Source organism: Typopeltis vanoorti, chromosome 23 (assembly GCF_054136105.1).
Source record: "Typopeltis vanoorti isolate ZY-2024b chromosome 23, IOZ_Tvanoo_1.0, whole genome shotgun sequence".
Taxonomy (NCBI): domain Eukaryota; kingdom Metazoa; phylum Arthropoda; class Arachnida; order Uropygi; family Thelyphonidae; genus Typopeltis; species Typopeltis vanoorti.
The window spans coordinates 4,401,845-4,422,699 of NC_143571.1; the positions used below are offsets into that span (position 1 = coordinate 4,401,845).

At 36.4% G+C, this 20,855-nt stretch overlaps 1 protein-coding gene across 1 annotated transcript in view; it reads right to left on the reverse strand.

Annotated features, from left to right (window-relative positions):
- LOC150093582 (carboxypeptidase D-like) overlaps positions 1-20,855 on the reverse strand; it is a 506,393-nt gene that overhangs the window by 435,290 nt on the left and 50,248 nt on the right. The window contains exon 4 of the mRNA XM_090413049.1: positions 3,487-3,962. Coding sequence (XP_090269175.1) covers positions 3,487-3,962 — 476 coding nt within the window. The remainder of the gene's footprint in view (positions 1-3,486; positions 3,963-20,855) is intronic.

Below are 20,855 nucleotides of genomic sequence, written 5' to 3' on the forward strand. Positions count from 1 at the left end.
AGCAGAAGGGGTCCCGGTTCCAGAATTGCTGTCAGAGAGGAGGCCGGTCCAGAGTCACCGTCAGAGAGACTTCCCGGATCCACGTTGCTTGAGAGAGGAGTTTCCCTCCTCCAGAAAGGAGCTTCTCGGTTCGAGATGTCGCTAGAGAGAGACTACGTCTAGGTTTCAGACAAGGTTTCAAATGCCGAAATGAGTTCCAATTGCCAGAGAAAAGTTTCCAGGCCAGGTTAATGTCAGACATTCACCAGTGTGGTACGTTTTCATTACAATTTGATTAATCAAACGACTTCACTGATATTGCTCAGTTAATGGTATTTCAAGATTATTCAAGTAAAGAAGAACTTTTGAAAATTATACCATTATTGGGAAGGACTAGGGGAGAAGACATTTTTTCAGCATTTGATGAATTTGTGAAACAACACAAACTTCCACTTTTTAAACTTGTGTGTATTACTACTGATGGTGCTCCTGCAATGAAAGGTAACAAATCAGGCTTCATATCATTATGTAAAAATGATGACAAATATCCAGATTTTTTAACATACCATTGTATTATTCACCAACAAGTACTGTGTAGTAAAAGATTAAACACAAAAGATGCTTTGGATATTACATTTAAAATTGTATATTCTGTTCGAGGAAAAGCCCCTCAACGGCAGTTATTTAAATTACAAGCAGATGATGATAGGGAACTTCTGTTGTACAGTAATGTTCGCTGGCTCAGCAGAAGTTAATTTTTAGAAAGATTTTTTGTATTAATTAACGATATAAAAAATTTTCTTGATGAAAAAGGAGATATTTATCCACAGTTGAGTGAAAAAAAAAAGATGGTTGTTACACTTATCATTTTTAGTAGATTTCGGTACGAAATTAAGCAATTTAAATTTAGAGTTACAAGGTATACAGATAAAAATTTAATTGACATGTTAAGTTCAATAAAAACTTTCCAACAATACTTACATTTATTAAAGAAAAATAGAAATGACCGTGAATTTAGACATCTCCCATATTTATTAAAGTTTTTTGAACAAAATCAAGAAATGCTTTGCTATGATTTAAAAGAATTTATTCATGAAATAGAATTAGTTGAGGAAGAAATAAATTCAAGATTTAAAGATTTTAATAAAACTGAAATGATTGTATCTTTTATCAATAATCCATTTCAAGTAAACTTGAACATCACAGAAATTTCATATAAAATTAATGGGCTGTTTGATATAAACCAAGCTGAAGTAGAACTTGAGATGATAAACTTTCAGAATAGTTTACATTTAAAATCAATAAACAATGAAGTCATTTGGAAGTATGCACATGAAAAATTCCCAATATTAACTGATATTGCGTGAAAAATTCTGTCGCGTTTTGGATCGACATGCTTGTCAGAATCCGCTTTTTCAAATATGAACGTCATAAAAATCAATTAAGAAACCAAATAACAAATGATCATTTGGATGATTGTCTGCGATTGGCCACTTCTTCATATCAACTTGACTATGAAAATATTGCGAGGTCCAAACAATGCCAAATTTCACATTAACTTCTTTTTTTTTTTTAATCAACCAGCATTTCCTCTAACTTGTGAGTTTGTAATCTGTTGTTTTTCCTAACTTTGGTTTTCCAAAATAGAGAAATATTTTATTCCAATATTTTTTTTTTTTTTTGTTGTTGTTATATTAAAATATTTGCTGTATTAAAATAATTAAAAGTGATAAATTTTTAAATACACAAATAAAGTTTTTAGTTGTGTATTTTTTTTATTGTTTATTTGTGCGTAATCAGATATCAGGTTGGGGGAAATGTGATCTATATAAGAGAGTAGATCGCCGAATAACTTTTTATAGAAAAGTAGCTCGCATAGTAAAAAAGGCTGAACACCACTGGCCTAAGTAATAATACCATGCTTATCTCCTTTTAAGTCATTTGTTCTGACCAACACAATCATATCATCAAGTCATAAGTAGAATAACTAGATGCTACATATAACCTCAGTCATATCACAAATCTTTGATCCAGCCAAATGTTCTCATTTGTTCATCCAACACACTCAATCATAGAATCACAGTATATCAAAGTATCCTTTTTTGTCTGTTTGTGCTTCCTTGCACTACATTCATTTACATCTTCGCATTTTGTTTCCTTTCTTAACTTTCTGCTATATGTCAAGTGCTTTTCTAGTATCCCCAACTCATGTCTGTTATTGTGAAGCATTTTATGTATTACTCATTCATGAACAAGTTAAGGATTTATTTTTTACATAATCCAGAACCCTATTCTAGAGATGAGATCAAATATGAAACTCTTTCAAATTGCTTCAGTCCTCCAGTAAGTGTGGAGGTAGTCTCACACCGAGTGATGAACTTCATCTCCCACCTAAAGACAATGACAAACATCTATGCCCTGCAAGACTCAAATCTGGCCTGTTGGTTAGAGAGCAAGTACAAATGATTTAAGTACAAATCATTTGTACTTAAAAATGATTACACTGTTTATTATTATTATTTTTTGAATTACTTCCATATTACCTTTTATTAAATTTTTTTTAAAGCAAACAACTATATAAGCTCTTTAAGAACTTATATAGTTCTTTAAGAAACTTATAAGAACTATATAAGCTCATCCAGAACACACTTTTACAAACAGTCTTGCTCAGGGCGAGATCTGAACCCACATCCTGTTGGTTGACAGCCTACCCACTTTCAGGTATTTCAACTCTCTCTCTAGGCTGGTTTCAACCTTTATTGAGGCCTTCATCATTTGAAGCCAGACCTAGGAAAATATCAATGCTTAATAACTGCTGAAATCATATATTATCCATATATAAGTAGCAAAAAAATGTATTGCCTTATTTAAATATTATAGATAAGAGGTAGCTGAAGTTTACTCAGATGTAAACAAACATTTAATGTAAATAAAAACATTACAAAAAAATATATAAAAAGTAATAAAAATGGGAAAAAATTCTTATCCCACACACAGTGCAAATAGTAAAAAAGGGAAAAAAAAAAAGTTTATAGACAGCTGATGAAAAGTAAACAGCCTCTGTGTACAAGCAGCCTAGCTGTTAAGATACTTTACGTGCAAACTTTGTTTGCTTACACTTAAGTAAAGGATTAAACAAGAGTTTTTTTGTCAAATATAATTTACTTTGTTACTAATTGAAAATAACTTCTTTAACACGCTCATTGCCAGTCACGTGATATCGCGCGATGCGAGTTCTCACCTGCCGATCACTCACGCGTCATCGCGTGGACGTCGCTATCAAGTAAAAAAAATTTGGCCACCACACGAAATTCCAATTTTCAGCTTGGCAATGAACGTGTTAACAGTTATACTATAAGCAGGTGAAACCCATAAAGCATAACTTTGAAAATCACCGTCACTGCCAATTACTAATTTGAATTATAAAATTCAAATGCTGTATAAATATTTATTATTGTTCTTTGTATAGCTCAAAGGGGAAAAAATATGCAAAATATATTACTTTACCTGCTTCATGACTCCCAGGATTGTCTGTTATTTCAAGAACATACAAATTTCTGTTTTCTACTGAATGTCCAATGGTATACAAATGTGTGATATCAGGATATTTTGCAGCAAATCTTTTCAGAAATTCTTCCATTGTTTTGAAGTTATGATGTTTGAATTCAGGTGGAGTTATAAAATCAATGAAGTTATAAGATGATGTTTCAGTTGATGATGGCAATTCAACTGAATTCTTTTTATGTTCTATAAGGGACACAGAAGAGAATGTCGAATAATTAGTAGTGATGAACTCAAAGCCATTAGTACCACTTTCTATTCCAAATTCAGGAGATAAAGTTTGATTTCTATCAATGTTTTTGGTTATGCTATCTGTGACAAGTAGGCCTTCGGCTACAAGTTCATGCGGCTCCAAGTGAAAATCAAGCCATAAAGGAGCATCGTGGCTCACTTTTACACCATGCTGAATCTTTGTTTGATACCTAATGAAAGCAATTAAAGATAAGTATATAGGTATGAAGAACTTAATCATGTCTACATAAACTTAAATTACCTCATACTGTACAATGTTTTTTTAATCATACACTGCATGATGTACTATATTAGATAGTTAAAGAATTACATTTTGTTCTATCTTTCTCTATCATAATAATTATGCAGTAGTATAGCATCCTCCTTCCAGACCTAAGATCATCTAACTCCTGCCAAGTTTCTGTAACAGTTAATGGGGCTTTTTTTTTTTTTTTTGCATACAATGTGGATTTTTATTATGGGGGGAAAAAATTACGTGCAAAATAGTAACCACGCTATGAATCCATCCCACATAGCTTATACTATACCCAAATGTACTGTCATTGAGCTCTCAATTTCAATATCCTTTCCACTCTTGGGAAAAATCTAATTAAATCATGGAAAACATAATGAAATAGGAAACTCTTATGGTGTTTGGTTGCTTGTTTGTCTCATGATCAAAAACAAGAAATTTGGTGAGCATTTCATGGACACAAAGCACAAACCAAGATATTCTGCAGGCATGGGTAATGAGCTTCCACAACTCAGTCAATAGCGACAATAACCTTTGCTTAGAAACATGTATTCGAATTCCACAGATACAAAAGAACCTTCATAAGAGTTTATGAACTGAGTTATCCAGTTTTGCATGAATGCAGTAGGTTTTTACTCCTGACAGCATGGGTTTTTCATCCTATAAAAATAAGTGAATCAGCTAGAAAATACACTTAACAAATAAAATACACTGGCCTCATGCTATAGTTGTTTTGGTCATAATCACAAACAACAACAAGGCATGGCACTTAAAATAGTGCAATTTACAGACTGTACAGACTCATAAGTTCAAAACAAACATTTTGAACTTATGATGAGCCTGTCTCACTGACTTACAGAGCTGTTATTCTGAAAATTAATTGCACAGTTTAACGATTATACTAGTATTATTACAATTAAAATGAGGAATCAAGAAGATGTTGTAGCCTTACAGGAGGACTTGAATAAACTGTATAAGTGGGCAGCAATATGGAACTGTCAGTTCAATGCTGCAAAGTGTATGGCCTTAAAATTTGGTAGATAACTATGGGATGCAAAGTACACACTACTGGCAGCAAAATGACCCAGAGGAAGACCAAGATATAGGTGAATTGATATGGAACAAAGTGCCTTAGACAATAGAAATATAAGATCTGATAATGTTGGAGTCTTGACAAGTAACAGACTGATTTGGAGGAAAATTGTAGATAGGAAGTTAGTAATGATGTAATTTTTTTCATGTAGTACTATCATATCCTGTACACCCCTTGAGGGTACATGGCAGGAATTTGATGATGATGATAATATTTCAAATCACTCAGTTGGAACAAGATCATATTGTGAACCACTAATGAAAATTAGTTGATGCATGCCAAGACATTTTGTTTAAAACTTATCTCTCTCTCTTTAGCTTTAGATTTCTTAATTATTGAAAAATTAATTATATAATAGACCTGCACTTACCTGTGACAATATGGAGACATGTATGTACAGTGTGTGTGTGTGTACACATACACACACACATAATAAAGGTAATCAAAAAATTTTTAAAAAAAGTGCCTTGCATACCTTTTGGGAGTATGCGTACCACACTTTGGGAAACACTAATCTGCAACATTTACAAAAAAAACCTAACAGCTAAAGGAGCTCCACCTATTCTCTTAGGGAATAGGTGGAGCTCCTAGAATTACTATCAGTGCACCTAATAGTAATTCTAGGCTATCAGTTTTTCAGGTCAACAACTGCCACCATCTAATGGATCCAATTCTTAACACACACACACACACACACACACACACACACACACACACACACACACACACACACACACACACACACACACACACAATTATAAGTTATCTGTCAGATATGGGCGAAAGGACTTACATAAGATGGATGGGTTGCATTTGAATGGAGTTGGTGTACGGAGACTTGAAAGAGTGTTGATGAATGATGTGGAAGTGGATGTACAGACTCAGGGAAACTAGATTTATTAAGAGGGGGGGAGTAGATATGCAGACTTTAGGGGGGGGGGGCAGTTAAGTGTATGAATGAGTATATTATGCCCGAGCGAGTACGACGGACAACAAATCAGAATGGGATAGTTAGTATAAGGCATCAAAGTAGGGATGGGACAAATGGGCTTCTGTGATTCATGTACACTAATGCTAGGAGTATTAGGAACAAGAAGGAAGAGTTTTTGGCCATGGTTGGCACTTCCAGGCCACAGGTTGTCGGTATTAGTGAAACATGGCTGACAGAAGATGATAAAGCTAGTGGGATTGAATGCGACAGGTATAGCGTGTTCAGGAGTGACAGGGTGAATAAAAAGGGGGGGGGGAGTGTTATTGATGATAGCTGATGAGCTTCAGCCAAGGAGTATAGAAGTTGAACTGCAGGATGGGGAAAAAAGCACATTTGAGGCTGTTTGGTGTGAGATAGAATCTAGCAGAACAAAATATACAATTGGGTGCTGCTATAGACCGGGTGATGGAGTGGATGGTGGGGATAGTATGCATAAGCAAATAGAAGAAATGAGTGGAAGGAGGGTAATTATTATGGGTGATTTCAATTATGGTAACATTGCCTGGAAAGAGGAGAGGGCACATGGGAGGAAGGAATTGGATTTTATGCGGTTATTAAGGGACAACTATCTTCGGCAACATGTATTGGAAAATACCAGGGGGCAGAGAGTGCTGGACCTAGTAATTGCAACCGAGAATGTGGCTGTAACGAACATGACCATGTTGCTACCAATTGGTGAGAGTGACCATAAGGTCATGACTTGGGAGGTGGCTAAAGGAGTCGAATTTACAATTAAGACAGAGTACATGTGGAATTACCGGGCTGGTAAGTATGACAAGCTTAGGTGTGTGCTTGGCTCAATGCCATGGCATGTAAAACTGCAAGGGCTGGATGTTGATAGTGCATGGGAGGTGGTTAAGAACTGTTTGCAGGAGGCAATGGTTGACTGTATACCAAGAGTCCGAATAATAAATCAAGTAGGGGTTAAATGGATGAATAACACTATTAAGCTTGAGCTGCAAAAAAAGAAACAATTGTGGAGGGAATTTAAGGAGAAGGGTGACCATCAGGTGCAGGAACAGTATACCTTGTTACCAGCCAGGATGGTAACAAGGGTAGTAAGAAAAGCAAAAGCAGATTACGAAAGGAAATTGGCAACGCAGGCTAAAGAGAATCCCAAACAGTTTTTTCAATATGTTGCAAGTAAAAGGGAAAATGCTCATGGTAGAATGATCTTAAAAAATGCTGAGGGTAGGGAGGTAACCGAATCAGTCGATATTGTGGAATTACTGAGCGAACACTTTGCAAGAGTATATCATCCAGGTGGTGACTTTGCAGGAATGGACGAACCAACAGCTTATACTGGAATTGTGATGAATGAAGTAGAGGTAACTAGTCTATTACAAAACCTCAACGTCAATACATCTGTGGGATTGGATGGTATACCAGCTCGTGTCGTAAGTGAAGCGGCCAAAGAATTGTCAGTGCCCTTGACCATTTTGTTTAATTTGAGCCTCAGGACTGGGTCAGTCCCAAGGAGGTGGAAAGAGGGGAAAATAGTTCCACTGCACAAAGGTGGTTCCAAGGCTGCTGTTGAAAATTACCGGCCAATCAGCATAACAGGAATCATTATCAAGGTCTTAGAGAAAATAGTCAAGAGGAAAATACAAGTTGGATAGAAGAAAATGGGATACTATATCGGGGGCAGCATGGTTTTGTGAAGGGTAGGTCATGCCTCAGTAACTTGCTCACGTATTATAACACAGTGACGGCTGAACTGGATAAGGGTAATGGGTTTACAGTGATTCTACTGGACCTTGCTAAGGCCTTTGACAAGATACCACATGGAATTCTAATCAGTAAATTGCAGCATATGGGAATGGACATAGGGTTGGTGAGATGGATAGGAGGGTGGTTAACGGAGAGATATCAGAGAGTGGTTTACTCAGGAGTTCATAAATATTGTTCATAAATGATATAGGAAAGGATCTGAGAGGAACAGTTCACTTGTTTGCGGATGATGTGAAGTTGGGTAGGGCAATAGTGAATGCAGATGACATCAAAATTTTGCAGGATGATTTGGATAGATTGGAGGTCTGGGCTAAGGAGAATGGATGTCAATTTAATGTGGCAAAATGTAAGGTTATGCATTTTGGGGTGAAAAGATTGGAGGCAGTTTACTGCATTGGTGGAACCGTGCTCCAGGAAATTGATGAGGCACGAGATTTAGGAGTGTTGGTGGATAAGGAATTGAAATTTAGGGGACACATTGCAAAAGTGGCCAAATCAGCTCATCAAATCACTTGGTTGCTGAAGAATACGTTGACAAGCAGAGACAAGCAGGTTATTGTTCCTCTGTATCGAGCCTTGATAAGACCCCATCTAGACTACTGTGCACAGATTTGGTCACCTAGGTTTCTTCTTGATGGGGAGGAGGTGGAGAGGTTCCAGAGGCGAGTGACCAAGATGATAGCAGGTCTGTGGAATGAACCGTATGAGAACAAGTTGAGGATTGGTGGGTTGCAAAAATTGGTTGATAGGCAGAGGAGGGGAGATATGATTGAGACATTCAAATTACTGAAGGGTTTCTATAAAATTAATTCAGAAGATATTTTTGAGAACAGGGCTGGTTGCAGGAGGACTAGGGGCCATCCATGGAAACTGGGCAAAAGTGTGGTTAGTAAAGGTGTTAGAGCTGGGTTCTTTACTTTTAGAGTAGTGAATGAGTGGAATGCGCTCCCTGAGTCTGTGGTGGATGCTGTGACAGTGAATGAGTTTAAGGCGAGGTATGATAGATGATAGATACTGTATGAATGTCAAATAGTTGTGATGAATATGATTTGGGGCCTTCCTCGATGAATCTAATGACTCCCTGGAGTTGCCCGTAATAATAGTAATAATAATAGTAATATTGTGATGTAGGGTTAAATACCTGAGTTTCCAGGAGGGAAGAACCCTATTGCTGATGTTAGGTACAAACCTACTCAGAAACCAGTCAGTAAAAAAGGCTTTAAAAAGTCAGTAATTGTAACAGCCTTTTTTCAGATAGATGGCATTATATATGCAAACGTCATTTCCACTCGGCTACACATACACTACCATATTATTAAAAAAAATTTAGATTCAAAAATTATAAATCAGAATAGTTTTTACTTTGTGGATAAAGAATCATTCTTCTTCTTTTTCCTTTTTTGTATTATCCCAGTGGCCTGTTACAGAGTTATCCTAAGCCCTTCCAAGCTGTACCTGTCCCGAGGATAAGGTGGCTAGCCCTATTCCTCCCGGTGTGTCCTATGTCTGTACATGTGTGTGTGTTCACGGGGGCCAGTTTTTTCTAGCAGGAGGAAAAAACCCTGGGGGAGAAAAACCATGCAGTCCACACCCAAGACCAGATAATTTGGCTATGTCTGAGAAAGATCCTAAGTTCCTCGTCAATGATGGGAATCAAACTGAGGACACTCCTTTCCATGCATATTGTTGTGAAATACATAACCACTCAGCTAACTGTGCACACGTATAAAGAATCATTCAAACACCAAATGAGCCGTTAGTCACACAAACTTCATAGCTTTTAATTAAATTATGCCATATTTCTTTAATTTACAGTTCTAAGAGAACAGTATCAATTTATGCCAGCTATCTTTCACTGATACTGTCCAGTTAGGAAGCTGATTGATGTCATCACTTGTGTTCCCTACTTCTTTGTAATTGGAGGCGACTACTAAAGTTTTCAGCTTATTTTTGATTTTAATAGTACAGACCACACACATTTAGTTTATATGATTTATGGTGATGATGATTTATTATGAAGATTTCATTTAAATGACATTATGCTAATATAGTATTTCAAAATTTAAATATTAAGTCTGTATTCTTTTTTTCATTTTTATAATTTCCTGTTATTTTGTGTGTGTGTGTGTGATGTATGGTTTTCCTTCTAGTCTTTGGCTGTGTTCTGTCAGTGTACAATTTTCCACTTCCTTTGTTCTCATTTTCTTTCCCTCTACATATTAACATTGTTTTATCTTCTCAGTGTACTATTCACCATCATTACTTCTCTTCTGTTTCATGAGAATGTATTAGAGAATCAATCATTTCCTCCCAAAATTGCTATATCAAACCTTGGACAGTATAAACTCTTTGGTCACTAGGCAGCATCTGCTGTATTTGCAAGCCGTATGGTAATGATTAAATGAATTTAAACAAACAGTATATCACCTGTGGCTGTTAACTGCGCCTGGTCTCAGTCTGGTTGCAGAATAAAAATTCAGTTTATGGGAGAAAATTCTGCTGCTTCCATATCAAACTATCTGACTCACCTTCACTTCAAAAACCTTCTAAAATTTTACTTTGCATACTAGACGGACTCAAACCAAGGTCTTCCAAAAGGACATCAATAACGATGTCCTTTTGGAAGGACATGACTGATCCATTGGGGCTCCTTGTGATGTCATTGAGTTTTATTATCATCATCATCAAATTCCTGACATGTACCCTCAAGGGGTGTACAGGATATGATAGTACTACATGAAAAAAATTACATCATTACTAACTTCCTATCTACAATTTTCCTCCAAATCAGTCTGTTACTTGTCAAGACTACAACATTATCAGATCTTATATTTCTATCGTCTAAGGCACTTTGTACCATATCAATCCACCTATATCTTGGTCTTCCTCTGAGTTGTTTTCCTGCCAACCTGGCAGAGAACACTTGTTTTCGTAATCTTTCCTCGCCCATTCTGTTTAAGTGACCATACCACCTGAGATTAGCTCGACTAATGCATTCCTGGATGCTGACAATGTCAGGTTCTTTCCTAATATCCTCATTTTTAATATGATATTGCCATTGATGCCATCTGTACCATCTTCTTCTTCTTCTTCTTCGCGTTATTCCCGCTTCCTATGCAGGGTCCGCGTGTTACTTAGATGCGACTACTAGTTAGTACTACTCCCAACCGACCCGTCGCCTGGTCTGCCGCTGGGGGGATATATTTTTGACTGTAGAGGTGTATGTTCACGGGGCCGGTTTGCCTGTTTGCGGGATGAAAAACGCCAGATAAACTGGCGGGAAAAACCCTACTGACCGCGCCCAAGACCGGCTAACTTGGCTATGCCTGAGGAAGATCCTCAAATTCCTCACGTCTACAACGGGAATCGAACTTGGGACACTCCTTCCCCAGTCATATGGTTGCGAAGCGCAAAGCCACTAGGCTAACCGTGCGGTCTGATGCCATCTGTTTGTGCCTATAATCTTTCTCAGGACTCTCATATCTGCAGTCTCTAGTCTTTGGTGAAGTGTTTTACTTCTGACCCAGCTCTCAGATCCATAAGTTAAAACTGGTTTCAACACTGTCTTGTATACAGCTAATTTAGTGTTCCGACTAATTTCTCTCTTATTCCATATGAATTTATTCAATTGACTTCCCACCATACCAGCTTTGCTGATTCTGTTGTCTATTTCCATATTTAATTTACCATCTTCACTAAAAATCGTGCCTAAGTAGCTGAAATGTTTTACTTGTTCCACAGGTTTTCCATTCACAACACAGTTGACATTTTCAACGATTCTGCCTATTTTCATTGTCTTTGTCTTCTTATTGCTGACCTTCATACCAAATTTATTACAATAGCTATTCAATTTAGTCAGAGAATCTTGCAGACTTGTAGTGGATTTATTTAGAAGTAACATCATCCGCATAAAGCAAAGAGCTGACATTAACATCTCCAATTTTGATATCATGTTTAATACCACTTTCCTTCATAATGTGATCCATATAGATAATGAATAACAGAGGGGATAATGTACATCCTTGTCTCCCACCAGATTTAACATTAAACCATCTTCCTGTATTTCCTTCAATTCTAACTGCTGACTTACAACTCAAATAAAACTAAGTATTGCTTGATATAATGCCCCATTGACACCATATAACTGCAGCGTATTGAATACCTTCTATCTTGGCACCTTGTCATATGCCTTTTCCAAATTGACAAAACTTAAATACAGATCTTTGTTATATTCCCATGCTTTCTCGACTATTTATCGTAAAGTAAAGATCTGTTCCTGACAGTCTCTGTTTGGCCTGAATCCAGCTTGTTCTTCACCAAGCTTTTCTTCCACAATTTTTCTCAACCGTTTCTCAGTATACTTGCATAGATCTTGCCAGGAACACTCAGTAGGGAAATACCTCCGTAATTCTCACATTCAGTTTTATTTCCCTTTTTATATATCGGTAGTATTAGAGCTCTACTCCAATCATCGGGAAATCATCCCTCCGTCTAGGCTTTCTGAACTATGCAGTGCAGCCACTGTAAGACTCTTATACCACCATACTTCAGCATTTCTGGTCAAATATCATCTATTCCTGCTGCCTTTCCGCATTTCAAGACTTTGATGGCTTTTTCTACTTCAAGTATGGATATGTATTCCTGTCTGCATGCCCGGTCAGTGTTTTTTACCACTGTCCTATCATCACTGTTTGTTTCATTTAGCAGTTTTTCAAAGTAATTACTCCATACTTCAAGGATATCTTTTTCTCCCGTTTTCATGTCACCTTTATCATCTCTAACTCCTTTTACAGCACTCTTTCTTCCATCTCTAAGCTTCTTCAACAACCTCCAGAATATCTTACCACCTTCTTGATATTTATTTTCTATGATCTTGACAAAGTCCTCCCATGAATTTTTTTAGCTAGTTTTACACAGTGTTTAGCATTCTTGCATTTGTCTCTATATTCTCTAAGAGCACAAGCTGATTTATTTGACAGGAACTTTTGATATGCTTTCTTCTTTTCCTTCACTGTGTCCACCAGGGAGTTTCGATTTTTTTAACCTTGCAGACAACCTCACCACATGCCTCTCTGGCAGAATCAATCAGTGTTTTCTTCGGGGCTTGCCACTGAATCTCCAAGGTTCCTTTTCTCAAACTCTTTCATTTTTTCTTCAATAATCTTTGTGTATTTTAGTCTACAGTTCACATCTGAGAGCTGCTCAACTTTTATTCGCTTTAAAACTTTCTTCCATGTTATTCTTTTCAATATGAAATTCAATTTTATCCTGCTCAAGACTAAATAGTGATCACTTCCAATTTCAAATCCTCTGTACACTCTGGTGTCCTACACCAGAGAGAAAACATCACTATCAACAATAACATAGTCAATGAGACTTTTCTTATTCCTAGCCTCTTCTCTCCATGTGAATTTGTGCACATTTTTTATGTTGGAACATGGTGTTAGTAATAACCAGTCCATGTCCTGAGCAGAAATTCAACAGATATTTGCCATTATTATTAGCTTTGCTCTTTTCTCCAAATTTTCCCAAAATATTTTTGTATGTCTGACAATCATTTCCTACTCTGCTATTTAGATCCCCTACAAGGACCAACTTTTCATTTTTCATTGTGTCAGTTGCTTTTTCTAAAGCCTCAAAAAATTCCTCCACTTCTACCTTAGTAGAACCTTCTGTGGGACCATAGGCACAAATAAGTCTCAGTGTCCAGTTCCCCATTCTCATATTTGCCCACATTACTCTACTTGAGACTGACTGCCATTCAAGAAGATTAGCCTCGTATTTTGTATTGAATACTATGGCTACTCCTTCTTTTCCTTGATTGTCATTGCCTGAATATAACATTTTGTATTTATTGCTCAGAAAGATCTCACCAGTTTTGGTCTTTTTTTGTTTCAGTCACCCCTATTATGTCGATCTGGTACTTATCTAATTCCTCAGCTAGCTCCATTTCTTTGCCATTCAGGCTTCTTACGTTGATAGTACCGAACTTTAACTCTGGTGATGTCGAGTTGGGGTTTGTTTTCAGATTTATTCCAGTAGCTGACTTTCTGCTGTTTGCCCTGGTTCCCTGGCGAAAACAACGGGGGGCCTTGTTTAACTACATGACGCCCCAGCCGGCATGAAATTTTGTCATGTTGTACCATCATTTTATATTGTGGTTTAAGCCAATAAGAATGCAATTTGGTCGGCTAAATCCCAAATTGCCAGCCCATCCTCGTTTGTTCAGTATCCAAGTAGATACCCAACAGGGTGCACCAAGAAGGTGAGGATTGGACATTAGGTCAGAAGCCATGGTCGGTTCTCTGCATTCCTTTAAAGGCTATGTGGAGGTCTCCTCTCAGTTATACAGCTTTGACCCTTATCACTACTAAATTTCAAAATAATTCTTATCTAAAGTAGTAATGGTCCTCAGCAACTATTTCACTACTTCAGTATGAATCTATATGTTTAATTGTGTTTGTGTCATGAGTTGTCTTCATGACGTGGGCCCCCACATCCATCCACTGCTAAAAATAACAAAAATATAACTGGATTTCGCCGAACTTACTTCTGTACCAGAGAAACAATTTCATTTGACTCATTTTTTTTTTATTACTAAAAATTTAAATTTCACCATTTTTGCTTCTATTGCATATATGAGGGAATACCCAAAAACAAATGGAATCTGAACTTTGTGGGTGTGCATTTTCTAGTTATGGATGATGCTGCTAACCATCATGAGTGTGCAGTTTTCCATGCCAGTTCACTGTTATAGCTATTTTTTTTTGTTAGTGCTTGTAAGCAAGTTTGGTGATTTTGTTATGACTCACCATAAGGAACACAGAGAGAGAGTATGAGTGAGTGAGTGAAATTTTTTCTTTTGGGTAAAACTGCAGCTGAAACAAAGAATAAAATTTATTTAAAAAATTTAACAAAATATACTGCACATTTTAGCAAATTAGGCAATACTGGTTAACATATCCTTATGGCTCATATTTTTTTACTTATGAGATTATCAGAATGAAATTCCCAGAACGGTATCTGCATTTTACTTCCAATCATCATCATACACAAAAATACAGCATCATCCATAGGTCACGGAATAGAGCCCAAAACATAGTCGCAGATGAAGAAGATGTTCGTACAGAACTTTCTCAAATATCGAATCAAAACGGCTATCCTTCGAACATAATCAACAAATTGCTTTATAAAAATAGCCACCAACAACATAGAATAGCTACTCGGTTCATTTCATCCGTTGTCATCCCCTGTTAGTTCAGTCTCCACCAAAACAGCTAGAAGTTTAAAGCCTTACAACATCAGAGTTGTGTTCAAACCTACTACAACCATTAGACAATTTTTAAGATTACCTAAAGATAGCATTCCATTTTTCAAATATGCAGGTGTTTATAGAATACCATGCACTTGTGGACTTTCCTACATTTGCCAAACTTCAAGAAGCCTGGAAATTAGAAAGAACACGTTGGGGATGTTAATCACAACAGAGCAGATACCTCAGGCTTGGCACATCACTTCTCAACTTCTAACCACGTGATAGATTGGGAAAACAGCTCAATGCCATATATAGAGGACAGATCCAGAATATTCAAAGAAGCAGCAGTGGTCCTATGAACAGGAAACAACCTCAACCGAAATCAAGGAGCAGTATTAAAAGATATATGGAAAAATCTGATTAATTCATTAAGTTTAGTGGAACTACCGTATGCTAAAAACTATGTAACGCATGTTCACAATAATAACTGAAGCATCTCGCTACATGCACACATTGTCATGCGAGCTGTTAATTTGGTGTACTAACTGTTGTAAACGGTTCTGTATTAGTTCATTTTTGGAATTTATTATTTTTTGTTCACTTTTTTAGTCTTGACAAAGCTAGACAGTAAGCTAGCGAAACTAGTATGCATTCTTATACATAGTTGTATTAAACAGATGGTCTTATATAAGAATAAGTTTTGTGTTTATTAAATATACAAAGACCAAATATGAATAATTTAAATGGACAGAATGAAATTCCATCATAAGTTGAGGACTGATTATATATTTTATGTGAATCCCAAAAGATGTAACCTTAATATTAGCACCAAGAGTGGGTACTTAAGTCCTTAAATATTAGATGATGTGGAAATTATGCTTCTATAAGACCAAACTTGGAATTTTTTCAAGCCATATCATGCATTCCTTAAGTAGGGAGATCATTTCACATATGCAGTGAAATTTACCAAGCACTTAAGTCATTTGAGTGTTCAGTTATTAAGCAGAACTTGGACAAACACAAAAACCATTGTTTATAAGCAAATCTTGCAAAACAAAACGAATTTATTGCTAATTCTCTAAAAATTTATAATCAGCTTGGAAATAAGTTAATAAAATGTGGTTTTCCCACAAGGATCAAACTAGTACAGCTATAATGTTGGGTTACCAACATTATGGCTGTACTAGTCATTCCTGGTCTAGCTCATCATTGCAAAAGCTGGTTGGACTAGGATTGGGCAACCCAAAATTAGAAGAGAATAGAATTGAATAGAATTGATTTAAATCAATTTAAATCTATTGATTTAAATTGATTTAAATCAATAGATTTAAATTGATTTAAATTTAAATCTATTTAAATCTATTACCAACATTATAGTACAGCTATAATGTTGGTAACCCAACATTATAGCTGTACTAGTCATTCCTGGTCTAGCTCATCATTGCAAAAGCTGGTTGGACTAGGATTGGGCAACCCAAAATTAGAAGAGAATAGTGAAGCGTGACCTTTCATGCATCTGGATGGTGCATGAAAAGTCAGAGCAAGGTGAGATGGTAGTCATGACTGATGGACTCAGTTAGGAAATGCATGTATTTATGCTAAAGAGCCAGTTGAAGCTGCTATTTTATAGTTTAATAGAATGAAGATAGCATTTAGGAATATATTAAACAATGGTTTAATTAGGGTAATCCAACTGGAGTCCTTAATACTAGTAAATGGTCAAACTAAATCATTGCCTGAGTAGAAACTGCATTAATTATACACCTTCAGGTTTCCAGATGATGATCCCACTAACTTCCAAAAAGATTACTCAAAAATATAACCTTTTGAAGAATGAAATAAAAATCAAACTTTTAGTTCCCCACCTCCATATATACAGATTACCAAAAATCCATAAACCAAAATATCCCTCTCTGTAAACATATTTAAATATCCATAAACATACAGTAAACATATTCAAATAATCAAGGCCAGCTCTAGGCATGGCAAAGCAAACACATGCTTGAGACAGCATATTATAATTACAAAGACAGCATTCCATCAATATAGAAATTTTCTATTTTTATTTTTTATTTTTTTTTTCAATTTTTAAGTAAATAAAAAATGTACCAACACAAAGGGGATAACAACTAAAATGTTTTTTTCTATTGGAGCAGCAACAGAAAAAACTTATTACTACCACCACCATCCTCACTGGTCATGTCTCTTCTTACCTAAAAATTCTAGACATAGCAAGTCTGATATAAAATTTCATTTTAAATAATTTTGACAGTATGGTCAGTTTCATCATCACACCTCTTCTCACCAATATCTCCCCACATTAGTAACATCTTTTTTTACTAATAATAATTGCTTCCTCTGACATCACCCTTGATAATTTGACCATCCATGCTGATTGCTTCGCTTCAAAGAACAATATACAAAAACAGGTTCTCCTCTGTCCAATTTCTGAATGGAACATACTAAAAAAAAAAAAAAACATGCCTCTGGTATCACTACTCTTAAAGCTTTATGCATTTAAGATATACTGATGGCTCTATCTGGACAATATGACAAAATACACCTTTCATTCCGCCACCTCCCAATCAACAGTTCAACAAGCAAATTTACTAAGGGAAGAGAAAATAAGTCTGGCCTTTCTAGATGCATTAATAATGCATCCTATATTAGGAAAATGCTTTATCAGTGTGTCACTGTATTAAAAAAAAAGAAATATGTGGTGGCATAAAAAATAGAGCCACCAATCTCTGTTAAAACTTATGTTAGTCTAAACTTAACCATATCTGCAAAAGCATATGTGAAGGTAACAGAATTAATGAAATTCTTTCTCCATCCCACAACCCTCTCAACATACAGATCACAACAATGCCATTATATTCCTTATAACACACTGTCTTAGAAAAATAGTAAGAACTTTAAAGAAATATAATTAATCTCTGTACTGCTTTCAAGCTTAATATTCCTAAAAACCAACTCTCTCTCTCTGTCTCTCTCTCTATATATATATACACACACACACACACGCACACACATGAGGGTGGTCTGAAAAGTTCTCGGTTTCAACCATAGCTGGCAACACTATCGGCACGATTTTTTTTTTTTAAGTTCATGTATCTGTCATAAGTATCCATGTGAAATTGCAAGTCATTCTATCAGGTAGTTTGTTTTATACAGTTGTCTGAAGCAAAAGTAATGATTTCTGTATCCCTTGAAATGAAGAAAATTGAGTATCGTGCGGTTATAAAATTCTTTGTAAAAGAAGGTTTAACGCCAAAAGAAATTCATTCAAAGTTCATAAACGTTTATGGGCACTCTTCTCCTTCATTTTCGACAATTAAGAAATGGGATGCTGAGTTTAAAGGTGGCCGTACCAGCCTTGAAGATGATCCACGTGAAGGATCGTCCAAAAAGTGTAAGAACACTAGCAATCATTGATCAAGAGCACGATATGGTACTGGATGACCGGTGAGTCAAAGTGCATGAAATTGCTGAGACTATAGATATTTCAAAAGAACGTGTAGAATATATTTTGCATGAAGAATTGCATATGAAAAAGCTTTGTGCAAGATAGGTGCCACGCTTGCTCACAGCAGATCAAAAACACATTTGCATGAAAATCTCTGAATAGTGCATGAAGAGTTTTAACAAGAATAAAACAGATTTTGTGCATCGATTTATTACTATGGATGAAACTTGGATTCACCATTATACACCAGAATCCAAACAGCAGTCAACACAGTAGACAAAAGCTGGTGTTCAGAGTCGGTTCCATCAGCAGGAAAGATTGGTGTTTGGGAATGCTAAAGGCATTTTGTTTATTAATCATCTTGAAAAGGGTAAAACAATAACCGGGGAATATTATTCCGATCTTTTAACCAGACTAGACAAAAAAATTTGTGAGAAAAGATCCAGTTTGCAGAAGAAAAAAATCATCTTTCATCCGGACAATGCCCACAAGTGTTTTGGCAATGGAAAAATTAAAGGATCTGCACTATGAATTGTTGGAACATCCACCCTATTCCCCAGTTTTGGCTTCCTCTGACTTCTATCTCTTCCCAAAACTAAAACTCCTCCTCGCTGGTCAGAGTTTTTCTTCGAATCAAGAGGTGATTGCAGCTGTAGGGGGTATTTTGCAGACCTTACTGAGAACCACTGCAGGGACAGGATAATGCAAGTGCCCACAGAAGATACATTTATTCAAGCACTGCTAGAATAAATGTATTAGTGTTACGTGAGATTATGTTGAAAAATAATAATAATTTTGAAATTATAAATTCATTTTTTCATTGTTAGGTCGAGAACTTTTCAGACTACGCTTGTGTGTGTACACACACACACACACATATACACACACACACACACATATACACACACACACACACATATATATACACACACACACATATATACACACACACACACATATATACACACACACACACATATATACACACACACACACATATACACACACACACATATATACACACACACACACATATACACACACACACATATATACACACACACACATATATACACACACACACACACACACACACACACACACACACACACAAATACACACACACACACAAATACACACACACATATACACACACACACATATACACACACACACACGCACACATATACACACACACACACACACGCACACATATACACACACACACACACACATACACACACACACACGCACATATACACGCACACGCACATATATATATATATACACATATATACACACACACACACACAAATATATATATTATTATTATTATTACGGGTATCTCCATGGAGTCAGTAGACTCATCGCGGGAGACCTAAACTAGCAAAACAATATCTGCCATATCTCTTCTTGAATTCATTTACAGACGAAGAGCTCACAACTAAATCAGGCAATGAATTCCACTCATTCACCACCCTCCAGGCAAAAAACCTTGTTCTGACACCTTTGTTAACCACTCTTCTTTAATTTCCACAGATGACCTCTTGTTCTTCCATCACTATCACACAGCTGAAACATTTCCCCTGCATCAATCCTATAAAAACCTTTTAGTAATTTGAATGTTTCTATCATATCCCCTCTTCTTCGCCTATCAACCAATCTCTGCAATCCATAAGCTCTCAATCTATCAATGTAGGGAGCATTTTTTATATCACTCACCAACTTGGTCACTCTTCTCTGAACCCTCTCCACAGCCTCCTCATCTCCAAGGAATCCAGGTGACCAGACCTGAGCACAGTAATCCAAATGTGGAAGTATCAATGCTTTATAAAGGGGAATAATAACCTCTTTATCTCTGGATGTCAGTGTGTTCCTCAACAACCAAGTAATCCTATGTGCAATCTTGGACACCTTAGCAATGTGTCCTCTGAACTTCATCTCCCTATCTACCAATACCCCTAAGTCCCTAGCCTCATCAATCTCTTGGAGTACCTTTCCATCGATGTAGTACACAGCTGGTAATCTTTTAATCCCAAAATGCATGACTTTACACTTTTCCACATTGAACTGACACCCATTTTCTTTTGCCCATTTTACCAGCTTATTTAAATCCTCCTGCAAACTTTCAACATCAGCTTGATTTTTTATTGCACTACACAACTTTGCATCATCAGCAAACAACTGAATATCTCCCTTTAAGCCGTTTCCTATATCATTTATATACAAATTAAACAACATTGGCCCAAGCACAGAGCTCTGAGGCACACCACTGGTCACCTGCCTCATTCTGGA